Raw genomic sequence first — 14,268 nt, 5'->3', positions numbered from 1 at the left:
GTTGGGCCTAATGTTTCAAGTGACACGTGTCTGAAGAGCGTAATATCAACTACATCCCTTCTTGCTCTTGACAAGAGACTTTTTAATGTAACCGGTACACGGGATGGTACATCACGTGTCACTATACAAATGGTGCGTGTTAACAAGTTAATAACTTAAAAAATAAAATTTCCCACCACTTACATAAAAACATGTGGTGTACCACTTGTGTTCCCATCACAATAAAAAATTTCTCGCTCTTGACAGATTTTTAGTGTGTTCGGAACACAGATACATATGTCATATGTCATTATATAAGAAGAGTGCCACTAAGAAAGAAAAAAAAAAAACTCTCCACTTGTATAATGACATATGGCGTACCATTCCTTGTTGCAAATACATTAAAAAAATCTCTCCTCTATCCTCTTCGCAGAAATTGTCCAACTAAAGACTAAATAATAAACCGCGTTTATTCAAAACCACGTCTCCACTCGGCCCGTCGTCTTCTAATTTCAATCTAGAAACTTAACCCCTAAGCCAAAAAGTCACAGAAAACATGCACAAGTACAACAAATAAAACTAAACAAAGCCCGCGTCAGCAACACCTCCTCTAAAGTCCGAACGACTCGTAAAAAGTCGTAGTCACCTAGTATTTCTCCATCGTCGTCAGCCTTAAAGCAGCAAACGATCCAGGACTCGTTTGTTGCCTTGCTCTTTGTACCGCAGCACCTGGAATTATCGACCTAGAGAGAGAGGGAAGAAGAAGAAGGCGAAAAAATGGGAAGAAAGCTCGATGCTTTGCTTGGAAGGAGTCACAAGAACACCGCCAAGTTCAAACCCACTTTGAACCTCGCTCTCTCTCGCCTTGCCGTTCTTAAGAAACAGCGCCAGGCCAAGTGCTCTCAGGCTCGATCCGATGTCGTCCAGCTCCTCCAGCAGGGTCACCAAGATCGTGCTCTTCTTCGCGTAAGTTTCCTTGTAAAGTATTCAGTTTGCAGTGCAACGAGGGGGTGTTTCCTTTTGTTTGAGATTTTGTAAGGGCTAAAATGTTCTCAGACAATCAAAAACACTTGACTATGATTGACAGAAAAACTTTAAAATGTTAGCAACTGAATTTTTAGATTAAAAGCACTTTTAGATAATCAAAAGCGCTTAAATGGTATAATAAAAGCATTTCTAGCAAGATTAGAAATTTTGAGGCTGAAAGAGATTTGGTTTTATGTTGTTGGCAGGTGGAGCATGTGATCAAGGAGCAGAATATGTTGGATGTGTTTGTCATGATAGAGGGTTTTTGCAACCTCGTGATCGAAAGGGTTCATCTCATTGAACAAGAAAGGTTTGGTTTTTTTTTTAAAACTAATTGTATTCCTTAATTTGATTTGATTTGATTTATTTTGTTTAATTGGTATTGGTCTAATGTAATTACTGTTGCGGTGTCTTTGTTCACATAGGGAATGCCCTGATGAACTGAGGGAGGCAACATCGAGTTTGCTTTATGCGGCTTCAAGATGCGGGGATTTTCCGGAGCTTCAAGAGATTCGTGCGGTTCTCACTGCTCGTTTTGGCAAGGAATTTGCTGCTCGTGCCATCGAAGTGCGCAACAATTGTGGAGTCAACCTCACGGTAATGATCTGGAACAGACTGAAGTTTTCTTATTAATTTCGATGCAAAGCTTACATGTTTGTCAAAACAGAAATTTGGCATGTTAATGATCTGTGTGTTTTTCGGTTTTTGAAGATGATGCAAAAACTGTCAACTAGGATGCCAGTTTTGGAGGTCAGAATGAAGGTGCTCAAAGAAATTGCTGCAGAGAATAACATTGTTCTGAAGCTGGAAGAAACATCTTCTGTTTACACCGAGGTATGTAATTTGGAAGAATAACGGGAATTCAGAGAGGATTAGAACTGAGGTATCGTATTTGCTTTGAACTTCGAATATTATTCGTGGTATCTGAGGTTTGCTGTGTGTGATCAACAATGCAGGATAAATCGGATGTGAACAAGGCCGGTTCAAGTGGCACGGGATCAGCAGATAATGTGCAGGCTTCTGCAGAAGAGACGGGAAATGATGATAGGTTCTCTGGTTCGATTAAGCCAAGGAAATACAAGGATGTAGCTGATGCAGCTCAAGCAGCTTTCGAGTCTGCAGCTTACGCAGCAGATGCTGCTAGAGCAGCAGTGCAACTCTCTAGGTCTGAATCTCAAGATCCTGATGATCAAAATAGTCCCGGAAGTAAACGAGGAAAGTTATCTGACAGATATGAATCCTTTAAAAGTCTATCTGAATCGCAGCATGAGCAAAATCGAGGTGAATTAAAGAGGTCGACATCTTCTTCAAGTTTAGATTCAGATGGAGATGAGGTGATTCCAATGTCCTCAGATGCCGTATGGCAGGCCGATCTTTTAGGGAAGGATATAGTTTTTGATGAGAGTGAAAGCGACAACGAACCAAATACAACGCCCTCGTCTCAGAACCAAATTCCTTTGAGGTTTCGATCTGGCTTGAAGGCGGAGTCAAGGCTTGAATATCCTGCAGCACATGTCACTGGAGGATCTGGAAGGCAAAGCCCACCGCGATTAAACATAGAGAAGGGACCGTTCTCTCTGAGGACTAGACGGGTGCGTGGCTTCTGAGAAGAAGAATAGTCTTGTTTGTTATATTTCCTTATCAGTTTTGCTCGTTGTGCTAATAAATTCCGTTGCATATAAATTTGATTGTTTCTTCATCTCTTTCTTTGTTTTCGGGGAAATGTAAACTTAGTAGATACTATAAATTGTGCCGAAACGCCATGGAGCTATAGATAAATTGCTGCATATATATAATATATAAAGGTTTCAGTATGTAAAATTGACGACTGATCGACTAATCAACGGATGCACAAGCCTAAGATAATCCTTTTGCTAGTAACACCATGAAACTAATTTCCGAATATTTGTCTAATGCACGACATCACCTGAAAAACTCAAAAGAGTCTAGACCGCTTGTTACTGCGCAGGTCACTAAATGACTGCAAACTCACACCAACGTCTTCATCATATTCGATCCCGAGTTCCTCCTGCAATAGCACAACAGACGATTCACAACCAGACCATAGAAGCACATAAGACGGAACATCCAAATACAGGCATACCTTAAATTCCTTAACATCTTTTGGTGAGTTCTCAGTAATAGCATCCCACAGATCTTTGAACATCCTTCGACGCTTTCTCCACTGACTTATTTTCTCAGAGACCATTTGCTCAACCGCCTTGCGGTCTTCTGGCTTGACCAACGTAACTCCTCCGCGCAATTGTTCCACTCTATCCTCCATTTCAGCGACCTAATACAGAATCCAAAACACCAGACTTGAGCCAAATTCCGTACACTTTATTTCCAATCACATATTTTGACCTAATGCAAGCACAAACGTATCCAATCAACTTACCTCCCTTCTCAGTTTCGCTTCTTTGTCCCGTATTTGCTCTAGAGTCAAATTTGCCTGCAAAGTTTTAATTTCTGCAACGAAAGTGCATCGCCAAATTTCACGCTCAGTAAGGCAAAGTCTTAAACCGAGAATTAAAAAGTCGAAAACCAGTGAATTAGTGAAAACATGAAATGTAGTAAGGACTAGTAATCAGGTACCTCCCTCAACCTCGCTAATCGCTCTCTTTTGTTCACCCAGCTGTGCCTGCAGTTTCTCATTTTCTTGCTTCATCCGGGTAAGCTCCTCGCTGTTTGGAATATCGAACTGGTCCTGCCGAGCCAGGTAGACCTTCTGCTTACCGTACTCCTTGAACGAAATCTTCCCATTATCCGCAAGCGCATCCAGCGCCTTTTGTATGGCCGCCTTCTTGAGGTTAAACTTTTGCAACGAATCCGCCACATTTTGAGAATTCAGCGGCCTATTTTGCTGGACAAAGATATACAAATTCACATCAGCATTAGGACGTGCACATACTGCACATAGCAAAAATCTGTTTGTTTCCCCAGAAAATATCTACACAAAAATCTGGTTTTATGTTTTGTTCCTTCAATTAATTGCTAATTAGAAAAATTACAGGGAATCAAACGGAGGAAAAAAAGAATAACAGCAGCTACTAAAAGTAGAAAATCAATCACAATTCGATTTCCCACCTCCCAAACAGGCCAAAAATCGGAAGGGAAAAAAATCACATTTCGTCAATTTATTCGACTTTTATAGTAAAATTAGAATGTAAATCGGAGAAATGAAAGATAATTTTACCTCGTTCATGTAGTTGAGGACGATTGCTGCAACGTTTTCACAAAACCATAAGCAACAAAGAAGTTTAGCGATTCAGTAAAACGCAGATAGAAAATCAAATCGACTAAGTAAAGAATATCCTAGAGCTCCTCGGATTACCTTCGGGGTTTTCGGATTTCGGAGCCATTGATCGGAAACCCTACGGCTCCGGCAGAAAATCGGAAACTGCACGGAAAATGGCGGGAAGAAGAAGCTTCTCAGAGGCTCGCAAGCTTTTGGCTCTCGAGAACGAAAATAATGAGCTTCCTGCCAGAATACGACGCCGTCTCTCAAAATGGTCATATTTGAATGGACAAATGTACCCCTTCATCATACTCGAATTTACGTAAGCAAACAAAATCGTCAATTTGGCGCTGAGAGGAAGGACACGCAGTGCCGTTTCCTTTCTCAGAAACGATGGCTGTCGTCAGCGCTACATCTCCGTCTCTGCTCTGCTGCACCGACCGCCGCACCGTTTTTTCAGCTAGACCCTCACTAGGCTCTTGGCCCAAGACCCAATTTTGCACACCGAAGCCATTTTTGGCGGCACTGGACTCCCAAACGCTGACTTCACAACCGCCCGCAACCTACAAAAGGGACTCCAAACTGAAGCCGCTCGTGTGCCGCGCGGATCGCCGGAAACCCACCACCTCCGTCCAGCAGGAGAACGACGGCTCAGAACGGCTGCTTCAGATTGCTCTGTGGCTTGCTGAGGGAGTCTACATTTTGTGGCTTTTTCTCCTTCCCTATGCTCCTGTGTGTAAATTAATGTACATTTTTATATAATATGTATAATTATCTGCATGTGTGTGTGTATATATATCATATAATCTTTTAGCTGCTAAAGATGTTGCCTTGTTTGAATTCAGGGAGACCCAGTGTGGTCTATTAGTTCGGATACAGTGAACTCTCTTGTGGGGCTCTCTCTTAATTTCTTCTTCATCTTGCCTTTTCTCAACTCCGGTATGCTCGATCAATCTGTTTTTGATTTTCTGATTTCAATTTCCATGTTGCCCGGTGACGGTATCCCAAGTTAACAAGGGGACTAGAGTGCGGAAAAATAAACATGTGACATGACAATGCATGATTGACTTAAGATACCGACACAGCGAAACCTTATCTTAACTATGTAATATCTAGTAGCGGTTAATTTTAATTGATTTTGTTCTTGATGATTTCTGCATTGAACTTCTTGGCAGAGTAGTTGGTGTTGGTTTGATTGATGCCCCAGTTCTTCACCCGGTACGAATTTGGCATATCAAGTGAATTTGGATTTTACTACCAAGTTGTACACTTTTAAGTATCTTTTTTGACATGGACATTGGACAATTTGTGTTCTTTTGTTCTTGGACTAGATGTCTGAGGGACTATTCAACTTTGTGATTGGGTGGACATTCATGTTTGCTCCTCTGCTGTTCACGGACCGAAAGAGGGACAGATACAAGTGGTCTCTCGACGCCTTATGGGGTTTTCAGATGTTTCTCACAAACAGTATGCTTTCTTCCAAACCTTAATGTTTTCAAACTGTGAATCTTGTTACCTTCATCAATGAATTTTGATCAACGGAAGGGGGGATTCAAACACAAGACCTCCTCACGTGATTTAGAAAGAGATATCACTAGGTCAAGAGCTAATTGTTATCTGTCTTTGATTTTAAGTTTGCTTTGTAATGGGCAACGTTTTTAGAGACCAGTTACATTTTCCATCAATCTGACCAATTTTGTGTATGTGGTGTGAACAGCTTTTCTAATACCTTACATGGCTATTCGGCTGAATGAGGCTGAGTCCGACTACACTCCAAGCACGCGCTCACAGCTTGGATCAGTGATGACTGGTGGAGCTCCCATCGTTGGACTTGCTGGTGGAGCAATATGTCTAATATCTGCATTATGGGCTCTTTTTGGCCGGATGGACGGCGACTTTGGAAGCATTTCAGACCGATGGGAGTTCTTGATCGGTTACCTAGGATCGGAGAGGCTGGCTTATGCATTCATTTGGGACATCTGTCTTTACGCTGTCTTCCAGCCCTGGTTGATAGGTGACAATCTGCAAAATGTTGAGAGCAGCAAGATTGGTATCGTAAATTATCTTAGATTTGTACCAGTTGTTGGCTTAGTTGCTTACCTCGTTTGTCTGAATCTTGATGAGGAACTGTAGCTTTACAGCAAGTAAATGTCTGATTTAAATGAGTGTAACAAAGACAACACAGTGTTGTACAATATGAGCATGAAGCTTCCTCTATTCTTCCCAGGAACAAAGACAAAATTTACAAACCCAAAGACAAGGGTATGAAGTTTCCCCTCATTGGGTAAAGCCACCGGACCAACAGTGTTTGTGTGGAGCTATCCACACCGCTTTTCAACTCTAACGCACCTTCTTTTAATATATATCATTTGATTCTCTTCGATTCATTCGATCTGACGTCTGAAAATTTAAAGGTACGTGGTAAGGTAGATATATATATATATTTTTTTTAATTTATCGGAGGCTCATATCATATGTTAAAATGACCCAAATAAAATAAATTGATTAAAAAGAAAATGAAAATGGTAATACAATTAGTGCTACGACTTATCTTTATTTTACTCTAGCAAAAACAAGATTGGTGCATCGTTTACTATAGCAAGATTGTGAGACGAGATAGGTATAGGATTGTCATAAGAAGAACCATGTATTCAATTTTTTAAATTATGAATACGAGGGTTCTATACAGTAAGTACTTGGTCCCTATAGGGCTTTATCATCCATTTTTACTACAGTGAAACGAAATCCTTGCTAAAAAGAGTCTCGTGTATAACTAGAGTTATGCGAAGAGACTTATTAGCATCTAATAATGATACGATATCCCAAATCAATAACGCACCCACATGATTAACTTTTCGACGCCACCCCATGGCATCCCTCTCCCATCTGCATGAAAGTGACTAGGAGTGAGATTTAAGTAGGGGTCTATTTTTAACCACAAATAGTGTTTGTGTGGTGCTATCCACACCGCTTTTCAACTCTAACGCACCTTCTTTTAATATATATCCTTTGATTCTCTTCAATTCATTCGATCTGACGCCTGAAAATTTAGAGGTATGTGGGTAAGGTAGATAAATATATGTGTGTGTGTATATATATATATATTTTTTTTTTTTTAAATTTATCGGTGGCTCATATCATAAAATGACCCAAATAAAATAAATTGATTAAAAAGAAAATGAAAATGGTAATACAATTAGCACTACGACTTATCTTTATTTTACTCTAGCAAAAACAAGATTGGTATTTCGTTTACTATAGCAAAATTGTGAGACAAGATAGGTATAGGATTGTCATAAGAAGAACCATGCATTCAATTTTTTAATTATGAATACGAGGGTTCCATACAGTATGTATTTGGTCCCTATAGGGCTTTATCATCCCTTCTCACTACAGTGAAATGAAATCATTTCTAAAAAGAGTCTCATGTATAACTAGAGTTACGCAAAGAGACTTATTAGCATCTAATAATGATACATAGACGATATTCCAAATTACTAACGCGCCCACATGATTAACTTTTCGATGCCACCCCATGGCTTCCCTCTCCCATGCGCATGAAAGTGACTAGGAGTGAGATTCAGTACGGGTCTATTTTTAACCACAAAGACGTGTTGCTAAGTAGAAAGACGTCGATTCGTCTTATAAATTTAGGCTGCTTCGTTAATGAGAAGTGGCACAGCAGGTTAAAAGGAACAGAGACTCACTTGGGCTAATTTGCGTGCAAACACAAACAGCATGGAAAAGCCACTTTTGGGCAGCTTCAAAGAAACCGAGTACCAAACAGCAGAAAGCAGGTGCATCTGTTTCAATTCCATGGGCAGAATGATGATGAATTCTTGGAAGGATTTACTAGATTTTGCAGTAAATGCATGGCAAATGGGCCGTTCTGATCCCAGGAAAGTCATCTTTGCAATAAAAATGGGACTGGCATTGTCCACGGTTTCCTTGCTAATATTTTGGAAAAAGTCGTATCGCGACGTTAGTCAGTACTCAATCTGGGCTATCCTCACTGTCATTGTGATGTTCGAATTCAGCATCGGTATGCATGTTTGATATCAGATGTAACGTAACAATTCAGGTCCGTTTGATAACCATTTTTTCGCTTTTAGTTTTCAGTTTTCCGTTTTCATGCAGGAGGGACTTTCATCAAAGGATTTAACCGCGGGCTGGGGACGTTGTTTGCTGGAATGCTTGCATTCTGCTTTGCTGAGTTATCTTTGCTGGCTGCAAAATTGGAGGAAGTTGTGATTATCATAAGCATATTTATCGTTGGTTCGTATTAGTACTAATTGCAAATTAATATCAAAGTTAAATCCAACTTTTTCTAACTCTTCTTCTCTGTGACACCCTTTAGGATTTTTTGCATCTTACTTGAAGCTGTACCCAACAATGAAGCCCTACGAGTACGGCTTTCGGGTTTTCGTGTTGACATACTGCATCCTAATGGTTGCCGGGAACAGAACAAGGGAGTACAGTGAGGCAGTTGTGACTCGACTGGTTCTTATTGGAGTGGGAGCAGCTGTTTGTTTAGTCGTTAACATATGCATATATCCGATATGGTCGGGAGAGGATCTGCATAACTTGGTGGTGAAGAATTTCAAGGGAGTTGCTACTTCATTAGAAGGTACAATTACAATATGTGAATTTTTTTCAAGTTCTAATCAGCTCTCTGCTCTATTAATCTGCTCAAACTTATTGCTTAGGCTGCGTTAACGGGTACCTAAATTGTGTCGAATATGAGAGGATCCCATCACGAATTCTTACATACCAAGCCGCAGATGATCCACTGTACAAGGGCTATCGGTCCGTGGTAGAATCTACGAGCCAAGAAGAAACTCTGGTATGATTTACCCCAAGTTGGACAAGAGTTGGGGTTGATTTTAGGGCCCGTTTGTATCTTTTCATTAAGAAGTACTTCTGCTTATAAGCACTTCTGCTAGAGATGCTTCTCTAGAAAGCACTTCTACGACCTGTAAGTGCTTGGGAGTTTTGATTTCCATTTGACTTGTTTTTTTTTTAGTGCAGTTGGGATTTGCAATCTGGGAACCACCTCATGGGCGTTACAGAATGTTCAATTATCCTTGGACAAATTTTGTGAAATTAAATGGTGCATTGAAGCATTGTGCGTTTATGGTCATGGCTCTACATGGATGCATTCTTTCCGAAATACAGGTAACTATCCGTGACGAGAAATAAAACTACATATAAATGGTACAGTTTCCTTCACACACACACTGTTGGTTTGTAATTTTGTACCACATGCAGGCACCAGCAGAAAAGAGGCAGGTTTTTCGCGACGAACTCCAGCGGGTTGGAGCTGAAGGTGCCAAAGTTTTGCGAGAACTCGCCAAGAAAGTGGAGAAGACGGAAAAATTAGGCTCCGGAGACATACTCAAAGACGTGCAACGGGCAGCAGAGGAATTGCAGAAGAAGATAGACCGGAGATCATATCTTCTGGTCAATTCAGAGAGTTGGGAAATTAGTGCACCACAAAATGCTTCATCGGAGGACATGCTTGGGGACCAAGCATCTCGGCTCTTGCCTCTCTCATTCAGTGGTGGCGATGGAGTGATGAAGGAATATAACTGTGGAACGTATGAAAGCGCGAGCGCCTTGTCCTTGGCCACGTTTGCTTCGCTGCTGATTGAGTTTGTTGCCCGGCTTCAAAATGTGGTTGACACGTTCCAAGAGCTCGGTGAGAAAGCAGACTTTAAGGCGTTTGTGCCGGATACACCGCCTGCAAAGAAGAAATCTGGGACTTGGCCCTGGCAGTGGTGGATTTGGTGTTTCGGGTATAGAAGTGTTATGAATGAAACCAGGGAGGGTCGGGTGTAGGTAAAGATATGCCGAAACTGCTATGCTAGAGTTTCTAACACCCACAACACCTTCAACCTCCTGGAAATCTTGTGGGAATTAGTTATGTTCGAACCACTCTAACGAAAGATTTGCTTGTTACGCTATTCATTCGCAGACGAAAAATGAGTCAATTACATTTCAAACCATCCAGAGTTTGATAGGATCATACATGTCCAACCTCATCTGTGAACCTATCTATCACAAATCACAACACAAAATTGTATCTAGGAATGCTTGCGCTTGGATTTCTTTTTCGATGGTTCTCCAGATTCCGCAAGATATGCTTCTGGATTTACATTCTCAGCCATTCTTTGTATTCCATACTCTTTTGCCTTTTTCTGATAAACAACCAGCAGAAAGTGAGGTAAGGGAAAACAAAACCGATAAGACAACCATGCTTCTAGATAAGATGTAAGCTTTTAGCAATCCTTATTTCTATAATTATAGTTTACCTTCAGAGACGTGGCTACGGAAGCCAGATCTTTGTTACCATCATCAGATTTGGTCTCCTGGACTGCAGGCTCCTGAATCAGAAAAAAGGAAAATTAACAACAGCTCGTAACTCGTAAGAAGATATATAACTCAAAATATCGAAGCACGTAACACCAAACAAAACAGAGAACACCTATGTCCTACCTTAGGAGGAATGAAAGCAGCTTCTCTTTTTCGCTTATTTTCTGCAGTTTTTTCAGACTGTTTCTCCTGCTTCTCTTGCCACTTCTTTGCGGATTTCACTTTGTCGTTCAAAAAGTATTCTCCAGTTTCCAATTGTATGTCAATCTGAGAAAGCACAGAAAAATGAAAATTTATGACAACTAAAATGCAAGTTGATATAAAAGAGAATTGTTCATCCAAAATCAGTTTTACTGGGAAAAGGAAGAACATTGGGAACAAAAGGAGGGATATTTATTTACACAGCTAGAATCAGACTACAATCAAGAAATAAAATGGTATTAAAAAAGAGTGGAGAAGAAGGCAAACGTGTTCCAGGGTAACATCTAAAAGTTAGGCCTCCACAATTAAGTACGACATAGACCGCTGACATTTTAATATGTTTAGGTAGAGAAGATACTCGATTTATATAGACATAACAGCTTCCAAAAGTAGCTAGTTTTGTTCTGCTCAATCAGGAGAATAGCAACCTTATTATGCCTCATTCACAAGGAACCCTTGCAGGAAGATAAACCATACAAGAGTGGTGGCAATTACTCACCTTGCTAGGTTGCTGAGGAGGCGGGAATGGTGTATATGGTCTCTTCTCTTTACTCTTGACCTTATTTTGATTAATATTTTTCCTGGGGAGAGAAAGAGAGAATAGTTCAAAACTGAAATAATAGCACCTAAGGCACCTTAAAAAAACGTAGGCAGAAAATAACAGTTCTCAGCATGCAGAGTTAAAAAAAACTGAAGCAGAAGTCATACTTCTTGAACTTGGGAAGAAATCTATCCCAGTTCTCATGAGCCAGCGCCGGATCCTTTTCAAGTTCTTTCCGCACCATGAGAGTCTGCTTACCAGGCAGGAAGAGATAAAAAGTAAGCGAGATTCAATCACAGGCCTTCAGGTCTAACTCTGTAAAGTGAGAGAGCAATATTGATGAAATCACACAGTACAACTATAATCACCTTGATATGAAATATGGGATGCATTGCATTCGTCATGCAGTCTTCCACAATCCTCCTGACTTGCTTCAATGCTTTAAATGAGCCCATTACCGAAACGGTGTTTCCCTATTCATTTACAAGCAAACTAAAATTCTTTTGCCATAGTTTCACGTCAAATATAAATGTACAATATAGCAGTCAAAATCACAAGGAATAGCACACTTACTTGAACCAGAATATAACAGCCCGTAAGTATTTCAAGTGCCTGTGTCCAAAATTATATTATGAAAGATTAGAGAAACAGAACAAAGATATATCTAATGAAATGTGAAATCACATATAATTGCATTATAGAACATGATATCTGGTTTACTCTGTGCACCTTCAAAGTGGACGAATTGGGGCCAATCAGTCGGTCCCGCCGTTTTACAAATCGTTCCTGCACTCAATAGAAAAAATTGGAATGCTTAACCTAAAGCATCAAACAAATGCTCACATCATCTTAGTGCTAAAACTAGGTCGTGCACCAAAACTGTATATAAAGACTAGAGAAAATAAAATAAAATTTTATGGGAAGTTAACTGCATATTAGACTTCAGAAAAATAAAGTAAAATTTTATGGGAAGTTAATAGCTTGGATCTGTTCATAAGAAAACCGACATTCCACCACTGAAAGTAAAATGAAGAAGTATGAAACAACGCACCTTACTTCTCACAAAGCTGCTAATCTTGATAATGTCACATTGCATTTCATCATTAAGTATTTTTATTGCCTGAACCAAAAAGTTGAGCACTTGAATTAGAACATTCACAAAAAAAATGCACAACCCCAAACTGATTTCCATGAAATAGAATATATATATATATATATACAGGGGTTTGCAAGTAAATAGAAATAGTATCATGTATTAGTGGTAGATAACATTGATCCTGAGCTCTTCACTAGGATTCGAATATCTGATGTAAAACTAATAGCTTATCATTGCTGTTGATTCTGAAGTTTTGAACGAATACTATATCCTAAAAAAAAAAAGGAATTACATCACAAGAACAAACAGAAGTACCTTAAAAACTACTTCAAACTAGTTGATTCTATAGAAAGCTGATTCAAAGATAAGAAGATAATAACAGCAAAGTACTTCACATTTGTACCTGAGGAGCAGGAACACTTCTTGACAAAAGTTTGATAAGATCCCTAGCTTTGACAATAATATAGGGGTCTTTAGTCTTCCTGGTTGTTGAGACTGTCATGGAACCCTCAACCTAACCACATTACAAACGCAACAGTTATTACGCACATAAAATCATACAGATTTTGTCATAAGCGACCGATCGATCAAGAACAAAATTCATAAAGGTCAATATACCAAATTAACAAATACAGGAGTTTGCACAAGTAAAAGTTATTGCAACATACCAGATTCAGTTCGCACGTGATGCCGTACTCTTTCAAAGAAGATTTCACCACTGGCCAGCATTCTTGCAAGTATTTTTCTGCACAACACAATGCAAAGACTCATAATTGAAAGTATAATAGCATAGCATAAGTCCATATAATGCTCACTGGAAAACCAAAATCACGACGGTGCAAAAGCCATATTTCAAACTAGGTTTTATCCTCTTGACCACCTGAGTTCCCCAAATTCACTTTTCACAAGAATTTCAAATACATTTTCTTAGCAACCAAACAAAGTAACAAAATTTAGCATAAGAAAATACTAAACAGTAAAAAATAGCTCTAATGGAATTAGGTCAACAAAACAGATACTAACCCAAAATCCCAAACACTTATCTCGTGACCAAAACTTTGAAATTTTCTTTTCTTTTCCCACACTTTCTAGGCAGCCAAACAGATAAAAAGGGAGAGGAATAAGAAGAAGGAGAAGCGAGGAGGCACCTCTGTATTGAGGGAAAAGCGTAGAGAAGGAGGTGACTTCAAGCATGCCGCCTTCGTTCCAAGAAGGGTCGAACTTTTCAATGGTCCAGCGGTCAATGTTAGGGTCGTCGTCCCAAGGCTTCGGCTTGCGGTGCTTGTCCTTGCGCCTCTGCGTCTGCTGAGCGCCGCCGTTTTCGCTGGTCTCCATCGTAGTTCTGCTGGTTTTCCTTCGGCGTTTGAAACCCTAGACGTTTAAGAGAGATCAGTGTTGTAAGATTAGAAAAACCCATGGGTCTGAGTTGGCCCGTTACTTTATCTGCCTATTCAAGTATGAGTAGGAGGGAAAAAACGGCCGTTGTTATTTTGCCGGGACACCAAGACAAAAAATGCCGTATACGAATTTCAGTTTTTATTGGTCACAAATCTAGCTTCCACATCAGTAGCGAATTTCGAATATAAGATTTTTAGTTTTTAATTTAAAAAAAGCTTGATAATCTGTCATTTACCTCGAGTTTCCACTATATGTTTTTCATATTTTACTACAAGCTATTCACATTTTAGATATTTCAATGGAGGGACGTTTTAAATATGAGACGTAATGGGTTAAATAAAAAGGAAATTTTATTTATATCCATTTATGCTCTTTTTATATTCAACTTATTATTTTTTTTCTTAAAATTTCAAATGT

General features: G+C 39.7%; 5 protein-coding genes across 5 annotated transcripts; 3 read left to right on the top strand and 2 right to left on the bottom strand.

Annotated features, from left to right (window-relative positions):
- The first annotated feature begins 545 nt into the window (after window positions 1-545).
- LOC137737247 (uncharacterized) lies at window positions 546-2,704 on the top strand. Its single transcript, XM_068476676.2, has 5 exons — window positions 546-945; window positions 1,212-1,315; window positions 1,431-1,602; window positions 1,717-1,839; window positions 1,962-2,704. Exons 1-5 carry the CDS (start codon window positions 757-759, stop codon window positions 2,610-2,612), a joined length of 1,239 nt encoding a protein of 412 aa, XP_068332777.2. The 5' UTR covers window positions 546-756; the 3' UTR covers window positions 2,613-2,704.
- Window positions 2,705-2,774: 70 nt separating this feature from the next.
- On the bottom strand, window positions 2,775-4,504 carry LOC137737249 (homologous-pairing protein 2 homolog). Its single transcript, XM_068476679.2, has 6 exons — window positions 4,340-4,504; window positions 4,202-4,227; window positions 3,601-3,868; window positions 3,404-3,474; window positions 3,110-3,298; window positions 2,775-3,034 (listed from the first exon to the last, which is right to left on the bottom strand). Exons 1-6 carry the CDS (start codon window positions 4,365-4,367, stop codon window positions 2,942-2,944), a joined length of 675 nt encoding a protein of 224 aa, XP_068332780.2. The 5' UTR covers window positions 4,368-4,504; the 3' UTR covers window positions 2,775-2,941.
- Window positions 4,505-4,551: 47 nt separating this feature from the next.
- Window positions 4,552-6,460, top strand: LOC137737248 (uncharacterized). The gene is made up of 5 exons (XM_068476677.2): window positions 4,552-4,975; window positions 5,089-5,182; window positions 5,424-5,461; window positions 5,575-5,710; window positions 5,961-6,460. Exons 1-5 carry the CDS (start codon window positions 4,637-4,639, stop codon window positions 6,374-6,376), a joined length of 1,023 nt encoding a protein of 340 aa, XP_068332778.2. The 5' UTR covers window positions 4,552-4,636; the 3' UTR covers window positions 6,377-6,460.
- Window positions 6,461-7,907: 1,447 nt separating this feature from the next.
- Window positions 7,908-10,268, top strand: LOC137737185 (aluminum-activated malate transporter 4). The gene is made up of 6 exons (XM_068476588.2): window positions 7,908-8,285; window positions 8,381-8,518; window positions 8,601-8,870; window positions 8,950-9,086; window positions 9,272-9,418; window positions 9,512-10,268. The coding sequence occupies exons 1-6, from the start codon at window positions 7,982-7,984 to the stop codon at window positions 10,079-10,081; spliced, it is 1,566 nt and encodes a 521-aa protein (XP_068332689.2). The 5' UTR covers window positions 7,908-7,981; the 3' UTR covers window positions 10,082-10,268.
- On the bottom strand, window positions 10,181-13,879 carry LOC137737186 (KRR1 small subunit processome component). Its single transcript, XM_068476589.2, has 12 exons — window positions 13,602-13,879; window positions 13,122-13,198; window positions 12,857-12,967; window positions 12,409-12,477; window positions 12,087-12,143; window positions 11,931-11,969; window positions 11,726-11,830; window positions 11,525-11,607; window positions 11,316-11,397; window positions 10,739-10,882; window positions 10,555-10,626; window positions 10,181-10,440 (listed from the first exon to the last, which is right to left on the bottom strand). The coding sequence occupies exons 1-12, from the start codon at window positions 13,786-13,788 to the stop codon at window positions 10,327-10,329; spliced, it is 1,140 nt and encodes a 379-aa protein (XP_068332690.2). The 5' UTR covers window positions 13,789-13,879; the 3' UTR covers window positions 10,181-10,326.
- Between the last annotated feature and the right edge of the window lie 389 nt (window positions 13,880-14,268).

This window comes from Pyrus communis, chromosome 13 (assembly GCF_041283825.1).
Source record: "Pyrus communis isolate YQ-2024b chromosome 13, ASM4128382v1, whole genome shotgun sequence".
Taxonomy (NCBI): Eukaryota; Viridiplantae; Streptophyta; class Magnoliopsida; order Rosales; family Rosaceae; genus Pyrus; species Pyrus communis.
The sequence above is the reverse complement of the archived record's forward strand: the minus strand, read 5'-3'. Positions and strand labels throughout refer to the sequence as shown.